Source organism: Protopterus annectens, chromosome 2.part2 (assembly GCF_019279795.1).
Source record: "Protopterus annectens isolate FY-2018-M chromosome 2.part2, PAN1.0, whole genome shotgun sequence".
Taxonomy (NCBI): Eukaryota; Metazoa; Chordata; order Ceratodontiformes; family Protopteridae; genus Protopterus; species Protopterus annectens.
The window spans coordinates 414,017,854-414,037,587 of NC_056730.1; the positions used below are offsets into that span (position 1 = coordinate 414,017,854).

The 19,734-nt window shown below is 43.6% G+C and overlaps 1 protein-coding gene across 1 annotated transcript in view; it reads left to right on the forward strand.

Moving 5' to 3' along the window:
* The window catches only part of LOC122795952 (transcription factor TFIIIB component B'' homolog), a 905,227-nt gene that overhangs the window by 682,365 nt on the left and 203,128 nt on the right, over positions 1–19,734 (forward strand). Inside the window, exon 11 of the mRNA XM_044064434.1 lies at positions 1,072–1,111. Coding sequence (XP_043920369.1) covers positions 1,072–1,111 — 40 coding nt within the window. The remainder of the gene's footprint in view (positions 1–1,071; positions 1,112–19,734) is intronic.

The following is a 19,734-nucleotide window of genomic DNA, read 5'->3' on the forward strand; positions in this document are numbered from 1 at the left end:
ATAAATATATTTCTAATTTGCACTTAAAATGCATTTAGCATTCTGCCCATATTCCGTTCCTTTATTCCTTTGAATTATTTCATTTGCCACTTGTTTGCTTGAATGCTTTCATGTATTATCTCTCCACCACTTCAGTAACACTTTTTTTTTTTAGTGTTTTTGCTACTTGTGAACGGGCTTCTCTTTCCAGTGTTGAAACCTTTTGTGGTTACATCTGAATCATGGAGCAGGTGAAATTTCTGCTAGTCCATAATGTGCTGGGTGTGCAGATAATGTGCTTAGAACTGGAGCAGGTCAAAGACTTAAATATATTTCTTTGGAGTTTGCCTCCGTTGTGGCCTTCAAATACACCTGTTTGTGCCTTCCCACCTCCTCATTCTACTAGAGTGTTTACACATTATTTGATGATTTTTTTTCCCCTCTGAGTCTCCTGGTATGGGCATTTCACCACCATCCACTCATTCCTGTCATACTTGAGGAAGGCTCTTTCCCCATACTTGCCTTTGCTACTTAATGCTGAGTCATTTAGGATGCAGTCATTGCTGTAACATATGCTCTTCTGAGCTGGTTGAAAGTTTTAACTATTTGATAATTTTGCAATCCTGAAAATCACCATTTGGAATGCAGATTGCAGAACAAAGTTTTTTGGTTTTTTTTTGTTCTGTTTTGTTTTTACAGTAATGTAAAACGTGCAGCATTGTTTCTATTCCATATTAAAGTTGAATATGCCCAGAGTTGCACTAAAATAAATATTAATTTATTGCAGTAATTAATGTTTTTAACATTATACACATTGTAAGTTAAAGTTGAGTATGAAGGCATTAGCTATCTTCAGTAAATACCCTTTGGGGATTGGTCACTGAACTGAGTTACAGTAAGAACTGCTGTTCATTTGTTACATTAATTCGCATTTACAGCAGTGTATCCATTGTGTGGTAAAGTTTTATTTGATGGTATTTGTAACAAATGGGCATTTTCATCTTTTTACTTTTTCACTGTTAGAATTATTGTGTACTAAACATAACATGGACACTAGACTAATGAGGTAATTATTTTGTTTATTCAATATAGGATCCTCTGGAAACATGCAGAAACAATGTGAATGTCTATGGTAAGTCTTGATATCTTTCGAAATCCTTTACTCCATAACTTTTAACATACAACTGTTTTCACTTTGCTTTTTTGATCTTCATTATGTTATGCCTCCACCATATTTGTTGTTTGTAATATCTGTACTTTCAGTCTATGCAATATTTCTTCCTCTTTCTGTGTTATATATGACTACACTTAACACTTCACGTTTTTCCTCTTGTTGGTCATTTTAGACTCTTTGTATGTATTCTCACTATCCTGTCCAACTAAAACTTTCTCAGAGGGATCCTGTCAAAAAGAGTGGAGTGTCGTAACAGTGGATGGTTGGTAGACTTAACTGAATTAGCTACAGAGGAGAAAGCACACTAATTCCATAATAATAGGGAGCCAAGTAGTAGGGCAAGACTTGAGTGAGAGGTTAGGCATTTTCTTGGAAACACAGCTCCAAGTAAGGGAACAAACAGAGCCTCAGTGATCCTTGTTATGGTGTAACAGAATATCATCACATGTTACAAGGAATATCGGATGTTCATTGTAAAATTCATTGTTGCAGTCTTCATTTTTGGGATACATGTCTGCAGGGAGCCTAATGGCTGTCCCAACTTCCAGAGTTTCATCTTCCCTGTATTGACCTCAGCTAAATCTTACCACTGAGATGTCAGGATGACAGGATTATAAGAAGGCCATCTGATGTTGCCATTTTCAAGCATTTTTAGCTGTTTCTTGCCACAGTTCATTGAGTGTTTCTTACAATACACAGTGTCCTCAGTAGGGTATGTCTGCCTACTTCCAGTGTTTACAGATAAATACACCACAGGGACATTTTTTTTTAAATTTTTATTTATTTATGTATTCACTAATGTTGATTATAGTAGCTTGCTTAGATGGCTCATAGTGAAATTAATTGAACAGAAAAAAAATTAGTTAAGTGTTTGGAGTGTGGAGAGTAAATTCAACATAAAGATTTCCATGAGTCTCCTGTTTTGTCTAGGGCCAGAACATGACATGGCAGGTTGTCCATACTGCACTGAATTCATCCTGAGGATGACTTGACATAGGCCAAAATCCCTCCAAGAATAACTAGGTCAGCATGCTTGGTTTCTTTCTGCCATGGTGTTGGCTGAGGCCTCCATGAGCTTTCTCTTGAAATGTATACATTTGGAAAAAACACCCCAAGAAGGAGATTTCAGGAAATCAATGAAAGTCATAAGTCAGAATTTTTACATTGTCTAACACCACCAAGATTAGTTGAGCAAGTTTCCAGTCCACATCTTCAGAGTTGGTTTTTACCAAGGCCTCTAGTTTGACTCATTTGGGGTCCACCACACCATCATCCTTAAGCTTGTCTTCCTAGACCACAACTACCGTGCCATCAGTTGGGTCAGGGGTGCCTTGCAGACTCTTGCAACCAGCACCCATACAATTAGGGGAAGATCGTCTTTTTTAGCTGTTTGAGAAGGAGATTCCTGCAGACTGTATCATGTTTGGCACCTGCCCTTGACTTGAGGATTCCAAGATAAGTTTGCATAGTTTTCTGAAGCCTAAAGCATAGGACGACAAACTGGCACCCTGTCCTGTGCCTTTGCACAAGAGGATCTCTTTTTGGGGGACACACTTCACAGGATGAAGGAAGTCTCTTTCAGTACTCTGGAAAGACTCACATCCCCATTTGAAATACAGGGCTTTCATGGGCCTGCCCAAGCCTTTTGCTGTTCTTGCATTCCAGGAAGATGCATTTCTAACTGTATCAGCAGAGCCTATTCTCACCCTCATCCACCTTACTGCTAGAAACCCTGGCCATGTCTGTAAAGTTCAAGATTCCCATAAGTTTTTATACAAGCAACATTTTGCTGAGAGCTGTAATTTTTCTCATTCCTAATAACAGTGATAGTGGAATTGTCAACCTCTTTGGGGAAAAAGTCCTGTTTCTCTGCTAGCCTAGAATAATAGGGCCTTGAACTGCCCAGTCTCGTATGTGCAAGTTTCAGAAGCCTGTCTTTGACAGGCTGATGTTTAAGGCAGGAAGTATTGAGGAGTAGGACGTAAGACAGGAAATGCTTAATTTGTGCACCCTGTCTTCCTAGGTGTTCAAACAATACAAGAACTCTGACTGTGATGCACTAGATGCATCATGCAGGGCAGAATCCCCCCAGGATCATTGATTCATAGATGTGCGTGGCTGAGGAGACAGACCCTGCTAAATCATGTGCAGAAAAGATTGAGGAGAAGCACCTAAGGCAGGAAATGCTAAATTTGTGCACATTGTCTTCCTAGGTATTCAAACATTCAAGAAATTGCCTGTGATGCACATCATGCACTAGATGCATCATGCAGGGCAATATCCCCAGGATCAGTGATTCATAGATGTGCGTGGCTGAGACAGACACTGCCAAATCATGTGATGTTGGAGCTCTTTAATGCCCCCTCCCCCCGATAAGGACCTCCCTTCTGGATCCCTGGCTGGGAAAGCCCCCCCCCCCCCAAGTTCCAGAATACAGCCAAAGGGAAGAAACTACACTGTAGAAAACAGTGACGAGTACAGCAAAAGAATAAACTTGAGGGCCCTCGTGGCCATGACCATTAGGGAGAGCAGCTATGGCAAGGTCTTAGTCCTTGTCGTTTGGCTTGTCTTCTGCACCCAGGGTTTGTGCAAAGTGTCTGGCTCCAGTAATACCCATTTACAGGACTAAGAGCATGAATGTTTATCCATGCAAAGACAGTTGTCTGATTCAAGCAAACTCAGTTGAAGGGATTCAGCAGGCATTAGTTTACTCTGACATAGTTTTAAAGACTACGTCTCCACAAGTCACAGCAGATCATTATAAGGAGAGTGATTTTTCTGGAGGCATTGATTGACACAGAACAGCAGAAGGCCTTTCTTCCAGAAAACAAGATACTCTTATCACAGTTTCTTCACACAGTCTTCGAAGAGGGCATAACAGTAAGAGAAGTCCTCAGGATCCTGGGGAACATTCCCTTTTGCCTACTTTGATGGCCCTTCTTGCAACACTACTTTTGAAAAAGTTAGTGTGACCTCAAGAACATATAGTGCCAGTATTTCCAGTCTTTGGAGACCCCACCATTGTTTTGAATTCTGTTTATGTAAATCTCTCTCTCTCGTGTGTATGTGTGTGTGTGTCTGTCATATATATATATATATATATATATATATATATATATATATATATATATATATATGGGATCCATGCAGATGTTCGAAGTTTCACTACTACAAACCTACTTCACTGAGTCCACTTGTTCGAAGTAGTGAATAGGAATAGTCCCTTTTCCCCACTGTAGTGTGATCTCGGAGTTGGTATATTTAAGTAGGGGGTGTGTGGGGCCAACCCCCCCACATGGGGTGGGGTGCAAGGGGGCTTGCCCCCCTGCAAAAACATGTTTTAGTGTTTTTTTTTTTTTGTTTGTTTTTTTGGGTCGTCCAGGGGACTAGACTTCAGCAAAAGTGCACTTTCGTTGAAGTGAACTTTCGCTGAAGTGTGGGTCTCCTGCTCTATTTCGAAGAAGTGTTCTTTCGATGTACAGCAGAATACACACACACACACACACACACATATATATATATATATATATATATATATATATATACACACACACACACACACACACACACACACATACATACATACACACACACATCTATATATAGGGGGGAAAAAACGTTCATGGTGCAAGAATCTGGTGCAATTCAACCTAGGAGTACCTTTCAAACTTGCTTGTGGAACCCAGACCATGCTCAGTGCTCACTGATTCCTCATGCACTTAATGGAGAACCCATGTGGGGGGGCATAGATGTCTGGGCAAGATGGCACAAACACATGAGAAACAAAGGAAGAATAAATGAATAAATGTAGAAGTAAAATGGCAGTTTTAGCTGTAAAACAATTCCACAAATTTGGACCCAGAAGAACCCTGCACATTCTTACATGCAATGCTAATGTGTTGTGGTACATCAGTAAGCATGGAGGTTCCCATTCTTAGATGCGATGCAGACTGGTTATGTGCACCTGAGAGATAACCCAGCAGTCATGTGACCTTTGGGGCACCCTGTATTTCATCTGAACAGAATGCCCACCAGGCTGAGCAGGTCACAGTCAGACCCTCACACATGGGTGTTGAACAAGGATGTAATTCTAGATTTGACCCAGAGGTGCTGTGTGCCAGAAGTGGATTTTTTTTTGCTTTCTTAGACAACCGGCAACGCAGGAAAGTTCTGTTGCAGAAGTGCAACTCTAGGAGCCTGGAAGATGTATGCTTATTCTTTACCTTGGGTAGGTTTATTTCTCAATACCTTTTCCTGATACCCTTAATTATATTATGGAAGATCAAAGAGGAAGGTCTACAAATGCCTCCGATGTCACCCTTTTAGCATAAACAACACTCTTTCTCCCTCATGCTTGTCTAACAAAGTCAGAAGAACCTATTCATTTGCTTCTGTGAATAGATCTTCTGACTTTGAAAACAGGGTCCCTACTGTACTCCAGTCTGAGCAGTCTAAAACCAACAGCTTCAGTGATTCAGTGTTCATCCCTTGCAGGCACGTGTTCTCAGAGAACATGCTATATTGTGAGTAAGATTAAGAAAACCAAACGAGAATCTTAACATTGCAAAAAAAAAAAAAAAAAAATTTCTCCATATGCTGCCTTGCTGAAGACTGTGATGATAATTTAGCTCAAGTGTCCCTAGATGTCCTTCATGGATGCATCTGCAGTCATAACAAATGGGTTGTCCTGTCGTCAGGCAGCCCTTCGGTCGGCCGGATTCCAAAGTCTGGGTCCGGCTTCGGCTGATGTCGCACTTCACCCGACGTCATCTCTGCTGGTCTTCGGGTATAAAGGCATCAGCCGACGCCATTTTCCTCAGTCTTTCTTGCCGCGTGGTGCCCGAAGCAGAAGCTGTTCGCAAGTGCCGGTCGGTCAGATCCAGAGATTACTACTACCGAATACTACCGAAGACTTCTAATAAGCTATGTACCCCGTTCGGGTCTCTTTCTTGCCTGAGCCGATGTCAGTAAAAGTCAAAAACTGTTTAACTTCGGGGAATCAAATACCTCATAAAGATTTCCACTCTTACTGTCTGCCTTGCTTAGGCCCAGACCACGGCGTAGCAGCCTGTTCGCCTGTGCTTCCTTCAACCGACGAACGCTTAGGCGGCGGTCGGAGTTTGCAGAACAGTTTTCGGCTCAGATTTTGCGTACATTATGCCGTCGGATCCTCCGACTACCCAAATTGTTAAAAGCGAAGAAAAAGACCGACACTCGCGGTCCGCGGTTTCGGCCGAAACCACGGTTAAGCAAGCGCGAGTGTCTCGGTTTCGCCGAAACCGAAAACTGGTCAATCTTCAGCGAATCCATGACTACTACTGAGGCTCCTGCTACCTTACTTGAATCGGCCTTAGAAATTTTGCCTACAACTGTGGTTCCTAGTGATTTATCAGACACCATTCCTTTGGATGTCTCTACCCCAGCACTTGGTGCTGCTAGGCCTCCTGCAGCCATGTCTATTAAGGCCTTTGCCAGGGCTAAAGCAGCCAAATCTGCTAAATCAGTGCCTGTTAAGCCCCTCACACAGGCCCACTTCTAGTTCACAAATGCTTACTCTGGCAGAAGATTTAATATCCTTAATTAGGGATCCCAATCTCACCCAGACAGGGCCTCTCAGCCCCAGAAAAGAGACCTAGAGCAGAGCCCCGAGCCAGTGTCCTCTGATGATTCTGCGGATGACTCAGACATTACAGACCAGCCAGAGGCTCCTTTTTCTACTTATGAAGATTCGATGCTGAAGAATCCATTCCAGCTGCCTCTCCACCAGAGGAATTTTCCTTTGGGGAAACCTTACATGCCATGAGAGAACAATTCCAATGGCAGGGACAAGATTTCTCAGATTCAAGGAAAAGGCTTAGGACTTTTCTGCACTTACCACAACATAGGCCCTTAGCTATACCTCCTGTACTGCCTGTTGTGGATGATGCATTTAATGATGTCTGCACTGCTCCTGATTCTTTATCTCCAGCCCCTGCCAAACCAGATAGATTTTACAGGGTGCCAGACACTCATCACCACCTATACAAGGCCCCACTTGCAGACCCCGAAACTATATCCCAGGGGCCTAAGGCAGTAGCCTCGACCACAGCAAAAACCCTATTCCTTCTGAAAGGGAATCCAGGTCCTTAGAGAGATGGGGGGAAAAAGTTTACACCTCTGCTACTCTCTCAGCTAGAGCTTTAAACTGTCAGTTTCATATGATCCAATACCAAGAGTTTATGCTGGATCAGTTAACTAAAAAACTGTCCTCTGATGAATCTTTAGATAAGAAATATGTATTAGAAATGGTGAATAACATCCAACAGGTTAGTAACCATTCCTTAAAATGTGGCTATGATGCACTGGAGGCTTCATTTAGATCAGCCATGACTGGCACAGTGATAAGAAGGCATGCATGGTTGAAAGAACAGGTCTTACGGATCATGTTAAAGCAAAGCTATTAGATGCTCCTATGGATAAGGCCAGTCTATTTGGTACACCTGCCCAGCAGGTAATGAAGAAAATGGAAGAAAAGGCAAAATCTGTACAAACAGTTAAAGATTTCTTACAGGTTCAGCCCCAAGGTTTAGCAGGAACTGGCCTGCCAAAATTGGTCCTTTCCTGACTCGACAAGATGCCAAAGGCGCAGGAATAGACGCTCTAGAGGCAGAAATCAATCCAGAGGAGGTGCCTACAGAGGACGACAGTGGCAAGGCAATAACCGAGGCACAGACACAACCACTGCAACAGGACAATCACAGTGACTTGGCTCTGACTCCGCCTACCAGGGAGCAAATAGCAGCACCATTAGGCGGAAAGTTAGCCTTATTTTCAAAAAATTGGCACTATATCACAAAAGACAAGTGGATTTTGCAAACCATAGACCAAGGCTACCGGTTCCACTTCCACACCTTACCAGTAAAGAGGAATGCCAAACCTGCCTCCAAATCAAAAAATAGAAGCTCTGCAGCAGATAGCGGAATTAACAAAGATGAGAGCTGTGGAAAGAGTACCAATATCAGAACAGGGCAAAGGATTCTACTCCAGACTCTTCCTAGTGCCAAGAAAAGAGAAAAGTTGGAGACCTATTCTCGACCTGTCCATCTTAAACACATACATCATTGTCCCAAAATTCAAAATGCTGACCCTACAGCAACTTCTTCCCATGCTGGGCAAGGAGTGTTGGCTGGTAACTCTAGATCTCAAGGAGGCATACCTGCACATCCCCATTCGACCAAATTGCAGAAGATACCTCAGATTTCTTGCAGGATCAGAGCATTATCAATTCTCAGCATTGCCCTTTGGCTTATCTACTGCGCCCAGAGTATTCACAAAATGCCTGGCATCAGTAATCGCTCACTGCAGAGTACAGGGAATCCAAATTTATCCATACCTGGACGACTGCCTGTTACAAGCGGACAACAAAAGCAAGCTGACAACAGATTTACAAAGGGTCATTTACTTGCTACAAGCCCTGGGATACACAGTCAATTTACAAAGGTCAAGGCTGATACCATCCCAAACAAGAACATTTTTGGGCGCGGAATTGGACACAGTAAAACAAATGGCATTCCTAACTGCAGAAAAACAAAAAGGGCTCCTCTTTACTTCTTGGCATTAACAAAGCAGAACAAACTAACAGCAAGAAAAGTTCTGCAGGCCTTGGGCTTCATGGCATCATGCATAATCTTGGTCCCACATGCCAGACTACATATGAGAAAGCTACAGTGGTACCTAAAGAATTTATGGTCTCAGCACAGGCACAGCTTAGAAACAGAAATACCACTAATCCCATGCCTAAAACAGGAGTTCCTATGGTGGGCTCAAGCATGCCAGTCGAACCCAGGCTTACCCTTCCACAACTTTCGAGCAAGCCAAACCATCACAACGGACGCCTCAGACCTAGGATGGGGGGCGCACATGTTGGACAAATGCATACAAGGATTGTGGACTCAAGACCAGCTGCACCTGCACATAAACCAAAAAGAAATGCTGGCAGTAAAACTGGCAATCCAAAAATTCAGACCATTCCTCAAAGAAGGCCATTTGATGATAAGGACAGACAACACCACAGTCATGTGGTACATCAACAAACAGGGAGGCACTCATTCATACCCCCTATGCAGAATGACTTTGGACCTTTGGAATCTGGCTCTCAGCTACAAGATCCAGTTATAGGCAATATTTGTGCCGGGAAAAGAGAACACCCTAGCAGACATGTTAAGCAGAACCACCTCGGATGCTCACGAATGGATGCTACACCCGGACATCTTCAAGGCCATCACAAAGAAATGGGGAATGCCACAAATAGATCTATTCGCTTCCCCACTCAATCACCAGCTCAAAAAATTCTGCACAAGGACATTCCACCCACTTGCATGGAAGGTGGACTCTCTATCCTTCAGCTGGAAAGGCCTGACAGCATATGCATTTCCACCTCTTCCCTTGATGCACAAGGTACTACTGAAAATCAAAGAGGAACTTCCAAGGATAATCCTGATAGCTCCGAACTGGCCAAGACAACACTGGTACCCATTGCTGAGGAGCATGTCTCGGGAGAAAATGTGGTCAATACCCTGATGCCTTTGATGTTAACTCAGAACAACTACAACATCATGCATCCAAACCTAAAAACCTTGCAACTGACTGCCTGGAACATCACATAGCAACAACTAACCCAGACCTTTCCCAAAGGGTTAAAGACATTATCCTTGAAGCCTGCAGACCTTCAACAAGAAGGAACTATGCAGGAAAATGGAAAAGGTTTGTCATTTGGAGTACTGAAAGAGGAAAAGATGTGTCGAACATAGATATTGCTAACATTCTGGAGTACTTGGCAGAGCTTCTACATACAGGCCTGTCCTATTCCTCCATCAAGATACATGCATCAGCTATTTCAGCAGAATACAGCTTTGATCCACCTGTCTTTTCACATCCTCTACTCAGGCAGTTCCTCAAAGGGATCAAGAATGTAAAACCTCCTAGGAAACCACCATTACCAGCATGGGACTTGAACTTTGTGCTAGAAAAGTTGACACTCCCTCCGTTTGAACCAGCAGCAACAGCAGATCTACAACACCTGTCATGGAAAACTGCTTCCTACTGGCAATTACCTCAGCAAGGAGGGTTTCGGAACTACAGGCCTTAATGGCAGCGCAACCCTTCCTAATCTTCCATCAAGATAGGGTGTCCATGAGAACTAATCCTACATTTATGCCTAAGGTGGTATCCAGAGTGTCTTTAAACCAGGCAATCCACCTACCTACCTTCTTTCCCAATCCACAAAACAGGGGGGAAAGAATGCTGCATACCTTGGATGTACATAGACAGTTACGCTACTACCTGGACAGAACCAAAAGTAACAGAAAAACTGACCAGCTTTTTGTAGCCTATGCAACAGGAAGGGAGGGAAAAGCAATTTCCAAACAGACAATCTCCAAATGGATAGGAAATTGCATAAGATTCTGTTACTCCAACCATGGAAAACCAATTCCACAGAACATAAGACCTTATTCTACAAGGGCTACAGCCACTACCACAGCTTTCTTACGAGGAGTGGCAACCAAGGACATTATTGAGGCGGCTACTTGGACTTCCGTGCATACATTTGCCAAGCATTATAATTTGCCTGTATACTCTAGATCCCAAGCAGGGTTTGCCACTGCTGTACTGCAAGGGATCCTAACTACACCATAATTTTTCTTCCTCCTCCCCTAGTTTGGCTATGGTATTCTACCCATTTGTTATGACTGCAGATGCATCCATGAAGGACATAGTACAGTTTTGTACCTACCATAAATGTAGATGTCGAACTGGATAGCATCTGCAGTCAGGATTACCCTCCTTCCCTCTGTGGTACTCCTAGGGTATTTACCCTCCTAATAGCTAGCTGGGGAGTCTCTTATGGTGTATTTGTTTGTATATATGTACATTCATGCTTATTTTTTGTGTTTGCCTTCTACTTTTTTGGAAACATTGGCATTTATCCAAAATTTAGCCTTCCAAGAGGGCAACTGGCATCTGGGGCAAGAAACACTGAGGAAAATGGCGTCGGCTGATGCCTTTATACCCGAAGACCAGCAGAGATGACGTCGGGTGAAGTGCGACATCAGCGGCCGGACCCAGACTTTGGAATCCGGCCGACCGAAGGGCTGCCTGATGACAGGACAACCCATTTGTTATGACTGCAGATGCTATCCAGTTCGGACATCTACATTTATGGTAGGTACAAAACTGTACTTTCTCAGCTGTCAGATGTTTATTAAGCAGGCAGTGTCTTACACTTAAGCTCTATTAGCTTGTTTTCACATTTGCATCTCTGACCACTCAAAAGAAATGGAACCTAAATTGTATATTGGAAAAATACCCCTTGGAGCTGTTTGAACCAACTTGTTTCACTGCCTTTAAGTATCTTTATTGGATGACATTTTTGTTGGCTGTTGCTTCTGCTTCAGAAGAATCTGAATTAGAAGATTGCAAGCGCTTATGTGCATGTTTATTATTGTTAATGGAGCTTTTCTCCCCAGGCCTCCACTGAAAATGGGCTCTTCTTGGCCCAGTGGACTTCCCCTGTCATCAAACTGAAATAAATAATGTGCAAGGAGCCATTTTAATTTTTTGGCAAAGGGTGTCTAAAATGGTGATAGAATTACATCTGAATCAAGCTGTTCATCTCTCTTTTTCTTGCCAAAGCCCCCAAACAAAGGAAGATATACTTTACATTCCTTGTATGTGCATAGATAGCAGCAATTTTATTTCAACACTGAAGATGTCAGAAAGTCTCATCATTTATTGATCTACTTTGGAAGAGGAGGGTGCAAAAATCCTGATCAAATGGCTTGCTCACTGTATTTGATTTTTTCTTCTTTTTCATGTCAAGACTCATTCCACTAGAGGCAGTGCAGCTGCCACATCCTCCTCCTGGTGGGTATGCATGCTTATACATTTTTGAAGCAGCAACCTAGTCTTTTGTCCTCATCTTTTCCAAATGTTACAATGCAGATTTCTTATCAACAGCCAATGCACACTAGTAAACCAGTCAGTGCCAGACACTCTCTGGTCCTTATGATATGTTTCCATTTCACTGTTGCAGTATTCATTACAATTGGGATCCCCTGCCAAGGGCAGCCCAATGTCCCACCAGTATACCAAAGCCTTGTACACCGTACTTCACATGTATGTTCCTTGTGTATCATAGGGCATAACGGTGACTTCTGGACATACCAGCCTCAGAACTTCTTTGCTGTCATTCCTGAAGCCATCTCTTAATCGTCTGTCTGAATGCCTGTTCCGTTGCTGGTTCACTAAGGCATTGCAGATAAGTGCCCTGTTGGAGTTAATTGTATTTATCTTTCTTTTCTTTTTTCTTTTTTTACTTGTGGGGTTTCATGTCATCCAAAAAGGGTAAATGCCTGTGTGGGAGACATTCCCCATAAAGACCATCCCAAGCAGTGCTTGTTTTGCCTTAGTGCTTCCCACGACCATACAGCCTTTTCAATCTGTTAGGCCTTTGTTCCCAAGACCCTCCATAGTAGGCTTTCTTCTTTGGCTTTGTATCTGTTAAATCATCTTCAGCTCTTAGCTAAAGACAGAATGGCAGGAACTTTGGGTTCTGAGTGGCAGCAGTTCGTGAAAAAAGGCGGCCGAGAAGTCTGTGCTGAATGTTTCTGCTGTATAGCCTCTGCCAGACTTCTCTCCTGAGGCGAGTGAAAGCTCAGAAGTTTGCCTGGCTCCATCGTTGGATTCTTTGGCTATGACTGGTTTGGAGGCCAGCAGAGATCTGACCGTAGGCACGTCCTTGTATGCCTTGCAGATGTCCACATCAGACATTCATAGGGAACCACGGTTGATTATTTCTTAGGGGCCTAGGGGTGTTCCTCAAATTTTGGTCAGATAAGTCGTCCCTACTACAGTTATTGAATGCCTTCTGGGGTCAGAGCCTTCTACATTTTATAAGGTAGACGTCCCTTTAAAGAATAAATAGAAAACTAAACATATTACTCCAACACTTAAGGACCCACGGAGTGAATGGCAAAGTTTCACTCAGGGATTGTTTAATGTTTTGATGGCTTTAAAACTGTGTCAAGGAGATGTTCTTCATCTCACATTGCTGCAGTCCTTACACTTGGGTAGTCCGCTGTCCTCGGTCGGCCCGACTATCAAAGTATAAGGCTGACGTCGGTCAAGGCGCATAAATGCGCATGACCGACGTCATATCCTCAGTCTTTTTTGCCGCATGGTCCGATGCAGAAGCAGCTTTGCAAGTGCCGGTTGGCGTTCTGAAATTTTTCGATTCCGGAGTTTCAGACCGACTCAAAGTTGGCTAAGTACCCGTTGGGAATATTTTAGTTTTTCTTGCCTCAGTGGTTTACCGGATGTCAGAAAAAGTGAATAATTGTATTTCTTGTGGGAAACAAATACCGCATAGGGATTATCATACTTTGTGTATTCCTTGTTTAGGGCCTGAGCACGACGTTGTTGGGTGCCGCTCTTGTGCTAGATTCAATAAACGCACTATAAAGAGAAGGTTAGATTGTGCCAGGTTAGTCTTCGGGAAGCGGTGCAATTATAAAATGCCGTCGGATGCTCCGGCGCCTCGAAGAAGCGCAAGGACAAAGCAATTAAGCCTAGGCTAGAAGAACCGTCCGTACCGGACGCCGGTTCGTTAGAGGTGTCGGTGGAGCCGGTGGTTCCACCGGAGATTTCCTTGGGTTCCCAGGGAGAGACTTTGTTGTTGCAGGATGTGGCCTCTCAGGAGGCAGGTCAGGCTGAAGGGGCTTCTCAGGCTACTATACTGCCCTCTCTTCCTAAGGTGGTTAGGCCCTCTCCTTCTGTTTCCAAGGCTTCTCCCAGAGGCAGGCCGGGTTTAGCTTCAGTTGGTGTCACCCCTAGTTCTTCTGGAACTGTGCCCAAGAAGCATATGCTTAAAATGGCAGAAGATTTGATTACTTTGATTAGGGGTTCCTTGCCCCCTCCTGATAAGAGGCCTAGGGTGGAGCCTGAGTTAGGGAGTTTTGAGCAGGCTTCGGATGTGTCAGAGTCTTCGGCTGAAGACTTGCAGGAGTATTCTCCTTATTCTGATTCTGAGGTGGATGATTCTACTCCTTCTGCTTCTCCTCCTGAGGATTTTTCATTTTCAGAAACTCTTCATTCCATGAGGGAACATTTTAAGTGGGAAGGTCAGGACTTCTCTGATTCCAGGAAAAGGCTTAGGGAATTTTTGTTTTTACCCCAGCATAGGCCTTTGGCTATACCTCCTGTTTTGGATGTGGTAGAAGATGTTTTTTCAGAGGCTTCTCTTAATCCTGATTCTTTGCCTCCTGCTCCTGTTAAACCGGATAGGTATTACAGGGTGCCTGAAGCTCATAAGTATCTTTTAAGAGTCCTAGGGCGGACCCAGAAACTGTTAGTCAGGGGCCTAAAGGTGTTAAGGCTTCTGTTGTCAAGAATCCGGTTCCTTCTGATAAAGAGGCCAGGGCTTTGGATAGATGGGGAAAGAAAGTTTATACTTCCTCCACTCTAGCTATGAGGGCCTTGAATTGCCAGTTTCACATGTTGAAATACCAAAATTATCTCCTTTCACAATTGGAGTCTAAGGTTGATGCTCTGGCGGAAGGTATTGATTGTAAAGAGTTGCAAGATTTAGTTCATGTTTCTGAACAGGTGGGTAAGCATTCTTTGCAATGTGGTTTTGATGCTGTACAGGCCTCGTCTAGGGTGGCTGCTACTGGGTCAGTTATTCGCAGGCACGCCTGGCTGAGGGATCAGAATTTATCTGACCATGTTAAATCAAGGATTTTAGATGCTCCTTTACAATCTGATGTGTTGTTTGGTTCTCCTGTTGAGTCAGTTTTAAAGAAAATGGAAGACAAGGCTAAGTCTATGCAGACTGTTAAAGATTTTTTGCAGATTCAGCCTCCAAAGTTTAGTAGAAATTGGCCTGCTAAAGGGTGGACGTATCCTTCTTATGATTCCCAGTCTAGGGGTAGAGCTAGACGTGGTAGGGCAGAGCTCAGGGCTCTTTCAGGCCTAGGACAGGGAGTTCTCCTGCACAGTCTTCGGGTGAGGGCAGGGGTCAGTCCTTTCGTAAACAGACCCAATGACCTACCTTTTCAGCTGCCAGAGCCTTCTCGTCTGGCAGCACCTTTGGGAGGAAGGTTGGCAATTTTCAAAGAAAATTGGAGTTTAATTACCCAAGACAGATGGGTATTGGATATCATACACCACGGTTACAGGTTTTATTTCCATACCTTGCCTCCTTTCAAAGGCATGCCAGACGTTCCTCCTCCACAAAGAATAGAGGCTCACAAGCAAATTTCTCTGTTACTCCAAATAGGGGCCATTCAGCCAGTCCCTATGCCAGAGGTGGGCCTAAGATTTTATTCTCGCCTGTTCCTAGTACCAAAGAAAGGGAACACGTGGAGACCAATTTTGGACCTATCTATCCTAAGTTCAAAATGTTGACGTTACAGCAGCTTTTACCCCTGCTGGGCAAAGATCATTGGATGGTAACTTTAGATCTCAAGGAGGCTTATCTTCATGTTCCTATCAGACTGAGTTGCAGGAAGTATCTGCGTTTTCGAGCTGGGAATTCTCATTATCAGTTCTCTGCATTGCCCTTTGGCTTATCTACTGCGCCCAGAGTGTTCACGAAAGTTCTGGCTCCAGTGATAGCTTTCCTCAGGTTAAAAGGAATACAGATTTATCCTTACTTGGACGACTGCCTGATTCTGGCTCAAGGAAAGGACGAACTTCTTCATCATTTACACTATGTGATAGCAGTGCTAAGATGCCTGGGGTATTCTGTGAACGAAATAAAGTCCAGTCTAGTACCCTCTCAGGACATGTGCTTTCTGGGTGTGAGACTGAATACAGCATCCCAGATGGCCTTTTTGACCCCGGACAAACAAAAGAATCTTTCCCTTTACTTTCATCAGTTGTCTCATCTGTCCAGGCTGACTGCAAGGACAGTCCTTCAAGCCTTGGGGTTCATGGCATCTTGTATTCTGGTGCTTCCCAATGCCAAACTGCATATGAGGAAGCTGCAATGGTATCTCAAAATGTATGGACACAGCACTGCCAGGATTTGGACACTGTCATTCAAATAATACCTTGCATTCAAAAGGAATTTTTGTGGTGGGCTCAGGAATGTCACCTAAACAAGGGACTCTCTGTGACCCGCCAGAGGTGAGTCAGATTCTAACGACAGATGCCTCAGACATAGCTTGGGGAGCTCATCTGAATGGAAAGTGGATACAAGACAAGTGGCCTGCCAGACTACAGCATCTACATATCAACTTGAAAGAGATGTTAGCAGTCCAGTTTGCATTAATAGCTTTCAAGGATTTACTTCTTCCAGGGCAGGTGTTGATTCTAACAGACAACACAACTGTCATGTGGTACATCAACAAGCAAGGCGGAACACATTCTTATCCCTCTGCAGGCAAGCAATGATTTTGTGGGAGACTGCTCTCAGTTTACAGCTAAATCTTCAGGCAAGGTTTCTGCCAGGAGCACAGAACTCCTTAGCAGATGTGTTGAGCAGACAAATTATGGATCCCCACGAGTGGAAATTGGATCCTCATGTATTTCAGAAATTGACAGTGTCATGGGGAACTCCAGGCATAGATCTGTTCGCTTCTCCACTAAACCACCAGCTGCCAAAGTTTTGCACAAAAAGGTTTCATCCCACAGCTTGGAAAGTGGATGCTCTTTCTTTCAATTGGAGCAATCTTCATGTGTATGCCTTTCCACCTCTGCCTCTCCTCCCAAAGGTACTACTGAAGGCCAGACAAGACAAGCCAAGGATGATTTTGATAGCTCCAGATTGGCCTCGACAGCATTGGTACCCATTACTGAGAAGCCTGGTACGGAAACCTCCATGGCCTTTACCTTCGATTCCACACCTGTTGTCTCAGGAGGACAGTCATTTGCTCAATGTCAAGCTTCACTCTCTGCACCTAACAGCCTGGCATATTCTGTTTTGAGCTGTAGTGGGCCTCCACTTCCACAGCAAGTTTTGAATGTTATTTTGGAAGCTAGAAGGCCTAGTACAAGGAAAGTGTACGCAGATAAATGGAAGAGATTTTTATTTTGGAGTGCAGCAAAGGATTTTGATATTTCGAGCCTAATTTAAGTGTGGCTCTTCAATATCTTACTGAGTTACTGGACAAAGGTTTGTCCTTCTCTTCTATTAAGGTTCATGCTGCAGCAATTTCAGCTCACTATGATTGTGACCCACCATTGTTTTCTCATCCTTTGTTCAAGCAATTTCTTAGAGGGGCAAAGAATATAAGACCCCCACGAAGAGCTCCTACGCCTGCTTGGGATCTCAATTTTGTGTTGGAGAAACTCACTCTACAACCTTTTGAGCCTGCAGCTACTGCTGAGTTAAAGTTTTATCATGGAAGACTGCTTTTGTTGGCTATTACCTCTGCAAGAAGGGTTTCTGAGTTACAGGCCCTTATGGCGGTTGAGCCTTTCTTAATTTTCCATAAGGATAGGGTATCTTTACGTACTAATCCTTCCTTTATGCCTAAAGTGGTTTCTAGTGTGGCTTTAAACCAAACTATTCATTTGCCTACTTTTTATGCAAATCCCCAAAATAAAGGGGAGAAGATTTTGCACACTTTAGATGTACACAGGCAGTTGCGATATTATTTGGACAGAACTAAGGGTTCAGGCAGTCTCAGCAGTTATTTGTTTCTTTTGCTTTGAGTTCTCAGGGCAAGCCTGTGTCAAAACAAACTATTTCTAAGTGGATTGGGTTTTGCATTGCTTTCTGTTATTCCCATCATGGCAAGGAAATTCCAGCTGGGATTCGGCCTCATTCCACTAGGGCTACTGCCACTTCGACAGCTTTTTTGAGGGGGTGGCAACTAAGGATATTTTGGAGGCAGCTACTTGGAGTTCAGTGCATACTTTCTCTAGGCATTATCACCTTCCACTTTACTCTAAATCCAGGGCTGGTTTTGCCACTGCTGTTTTGCAGGGCATTTTGGCAGCTCCTGCTTCCTTATAGTTTAGCCATCCTCTCTTACCTCTGCTTTGGGATTCTACCCAAGTGTAAGGACTGCAGCAATGTGAGATGAAGAACATAGTACAGTTTTGTACCTACCATAAATGTAGATGTTCGAAGATCCACATTGCTGCCGTCCAATTTACCCTCCCTCCTTCCCCTCTTGGAGGCGGTTGTGTGGGTTGGGTTGTAAATAGGGTGTATATTGTATATATTGTACATATTATTAGTGCTAGGATGGTTGGTTGTTGGTTTGCTATCTTTTGGTTTTGACCTTTATTTCTAGGGTCTTCTGACATCTGGGGCAAGAAAAGACTGAGGATATGACGTCGGTCATGCGCATTTGTACCCTGACGTCCTGATGTCAGTCAAATGCGCCTTGACCGACGTCAGCCTTATACTTTGATAGTCGGGCCGACCGAGGACAGCGGACTACCCAAGTGTAAGGACTGCAGCAATGTGGATCTTCGAACATCTACATTTATGGTAGGTACAAAACTGTACTTTTCTGTTCCAGCTCCTCCTTGGTCCTTTGCACCCCTTAAAAGACCCAGGGAACAGGATTCCTCTTAGTAGGAGGCAGTTTCAGATAAGGAATCCCTTGCTTTCTCTTCTCAGATTATTTCTCCTTTAGATTATGGGTCTAAGAAAGAGGAATCTACTAGTCCTGATACTCCTTTTGAGGACACAATCTCTAGAATGATGGAGGTTTTTAAATGGGATTGTGCTCAGGTTTGTGGAATACACCAACACGAAACGCAAACTAAACTTAAATCCACAAAAAGCATGCTCAGGCTTGAACACTTGTGCTGAATATTTTGTTCAGCACGGGTGTTCAAGACTGAGCGTCCTTTTTCTGGATTTAGGTTTCAAACTACAGAAAAGGTATTGAGCTCCTGCAGATTGATTCTCCCATACCTTCTGTTGTCCCTCCAGTTGTGGATGCATTTTCTAATGCTTATGAGGCTTCTGACTCCCACTTCCTTGCCCCTAAGAAACCTGATAGGTTTATAGGATGCCTCATGCCCGAGGACTGTAAATTTCTTTACAAGTGCCTTTCTGCTGATCCCTGGGTGTTGTCTGTGGCTTTTGACAAGCTATCTCAATTTGCTACCGTCTCCTAAGTTACTGTCTTCTAATAGAGATAGCAGAGGCATGGAAAGGTTAAGAAAAAAAAGTAATACCTCTGCTACTCTAAGCTTTTAGGGCTGTCAATTACCAGACCTCATATGTCCAGGTGGGTCCCCTTCAGATCATCAAAACCCCATATAATTGAAGACTACCTCGTTGAGATGACATTATCAAAAACCCATTTTAGCGAACCACCACAGAAACGAAGATGATCTCAGGATAAGTAACCTGTTGTCCAACAAGGTGAACTTTGCTCTTTTCCCAACTGTAGTGCGATGTTGGAATTGGTATATTTAGTTAGGGGGGGGTGAGGGGGCAGAGTCACCCACCCGGGTGGGTTGGGGATCTTGTTGTTTAGGTTTTGTTACCCTTTGGATGAGTGGTTTCTTACCATGAGAAGATCTTTGTTGCTACTGTGGTTCACTGAAATGGGTTTTTGATATTGTCGTCTTTG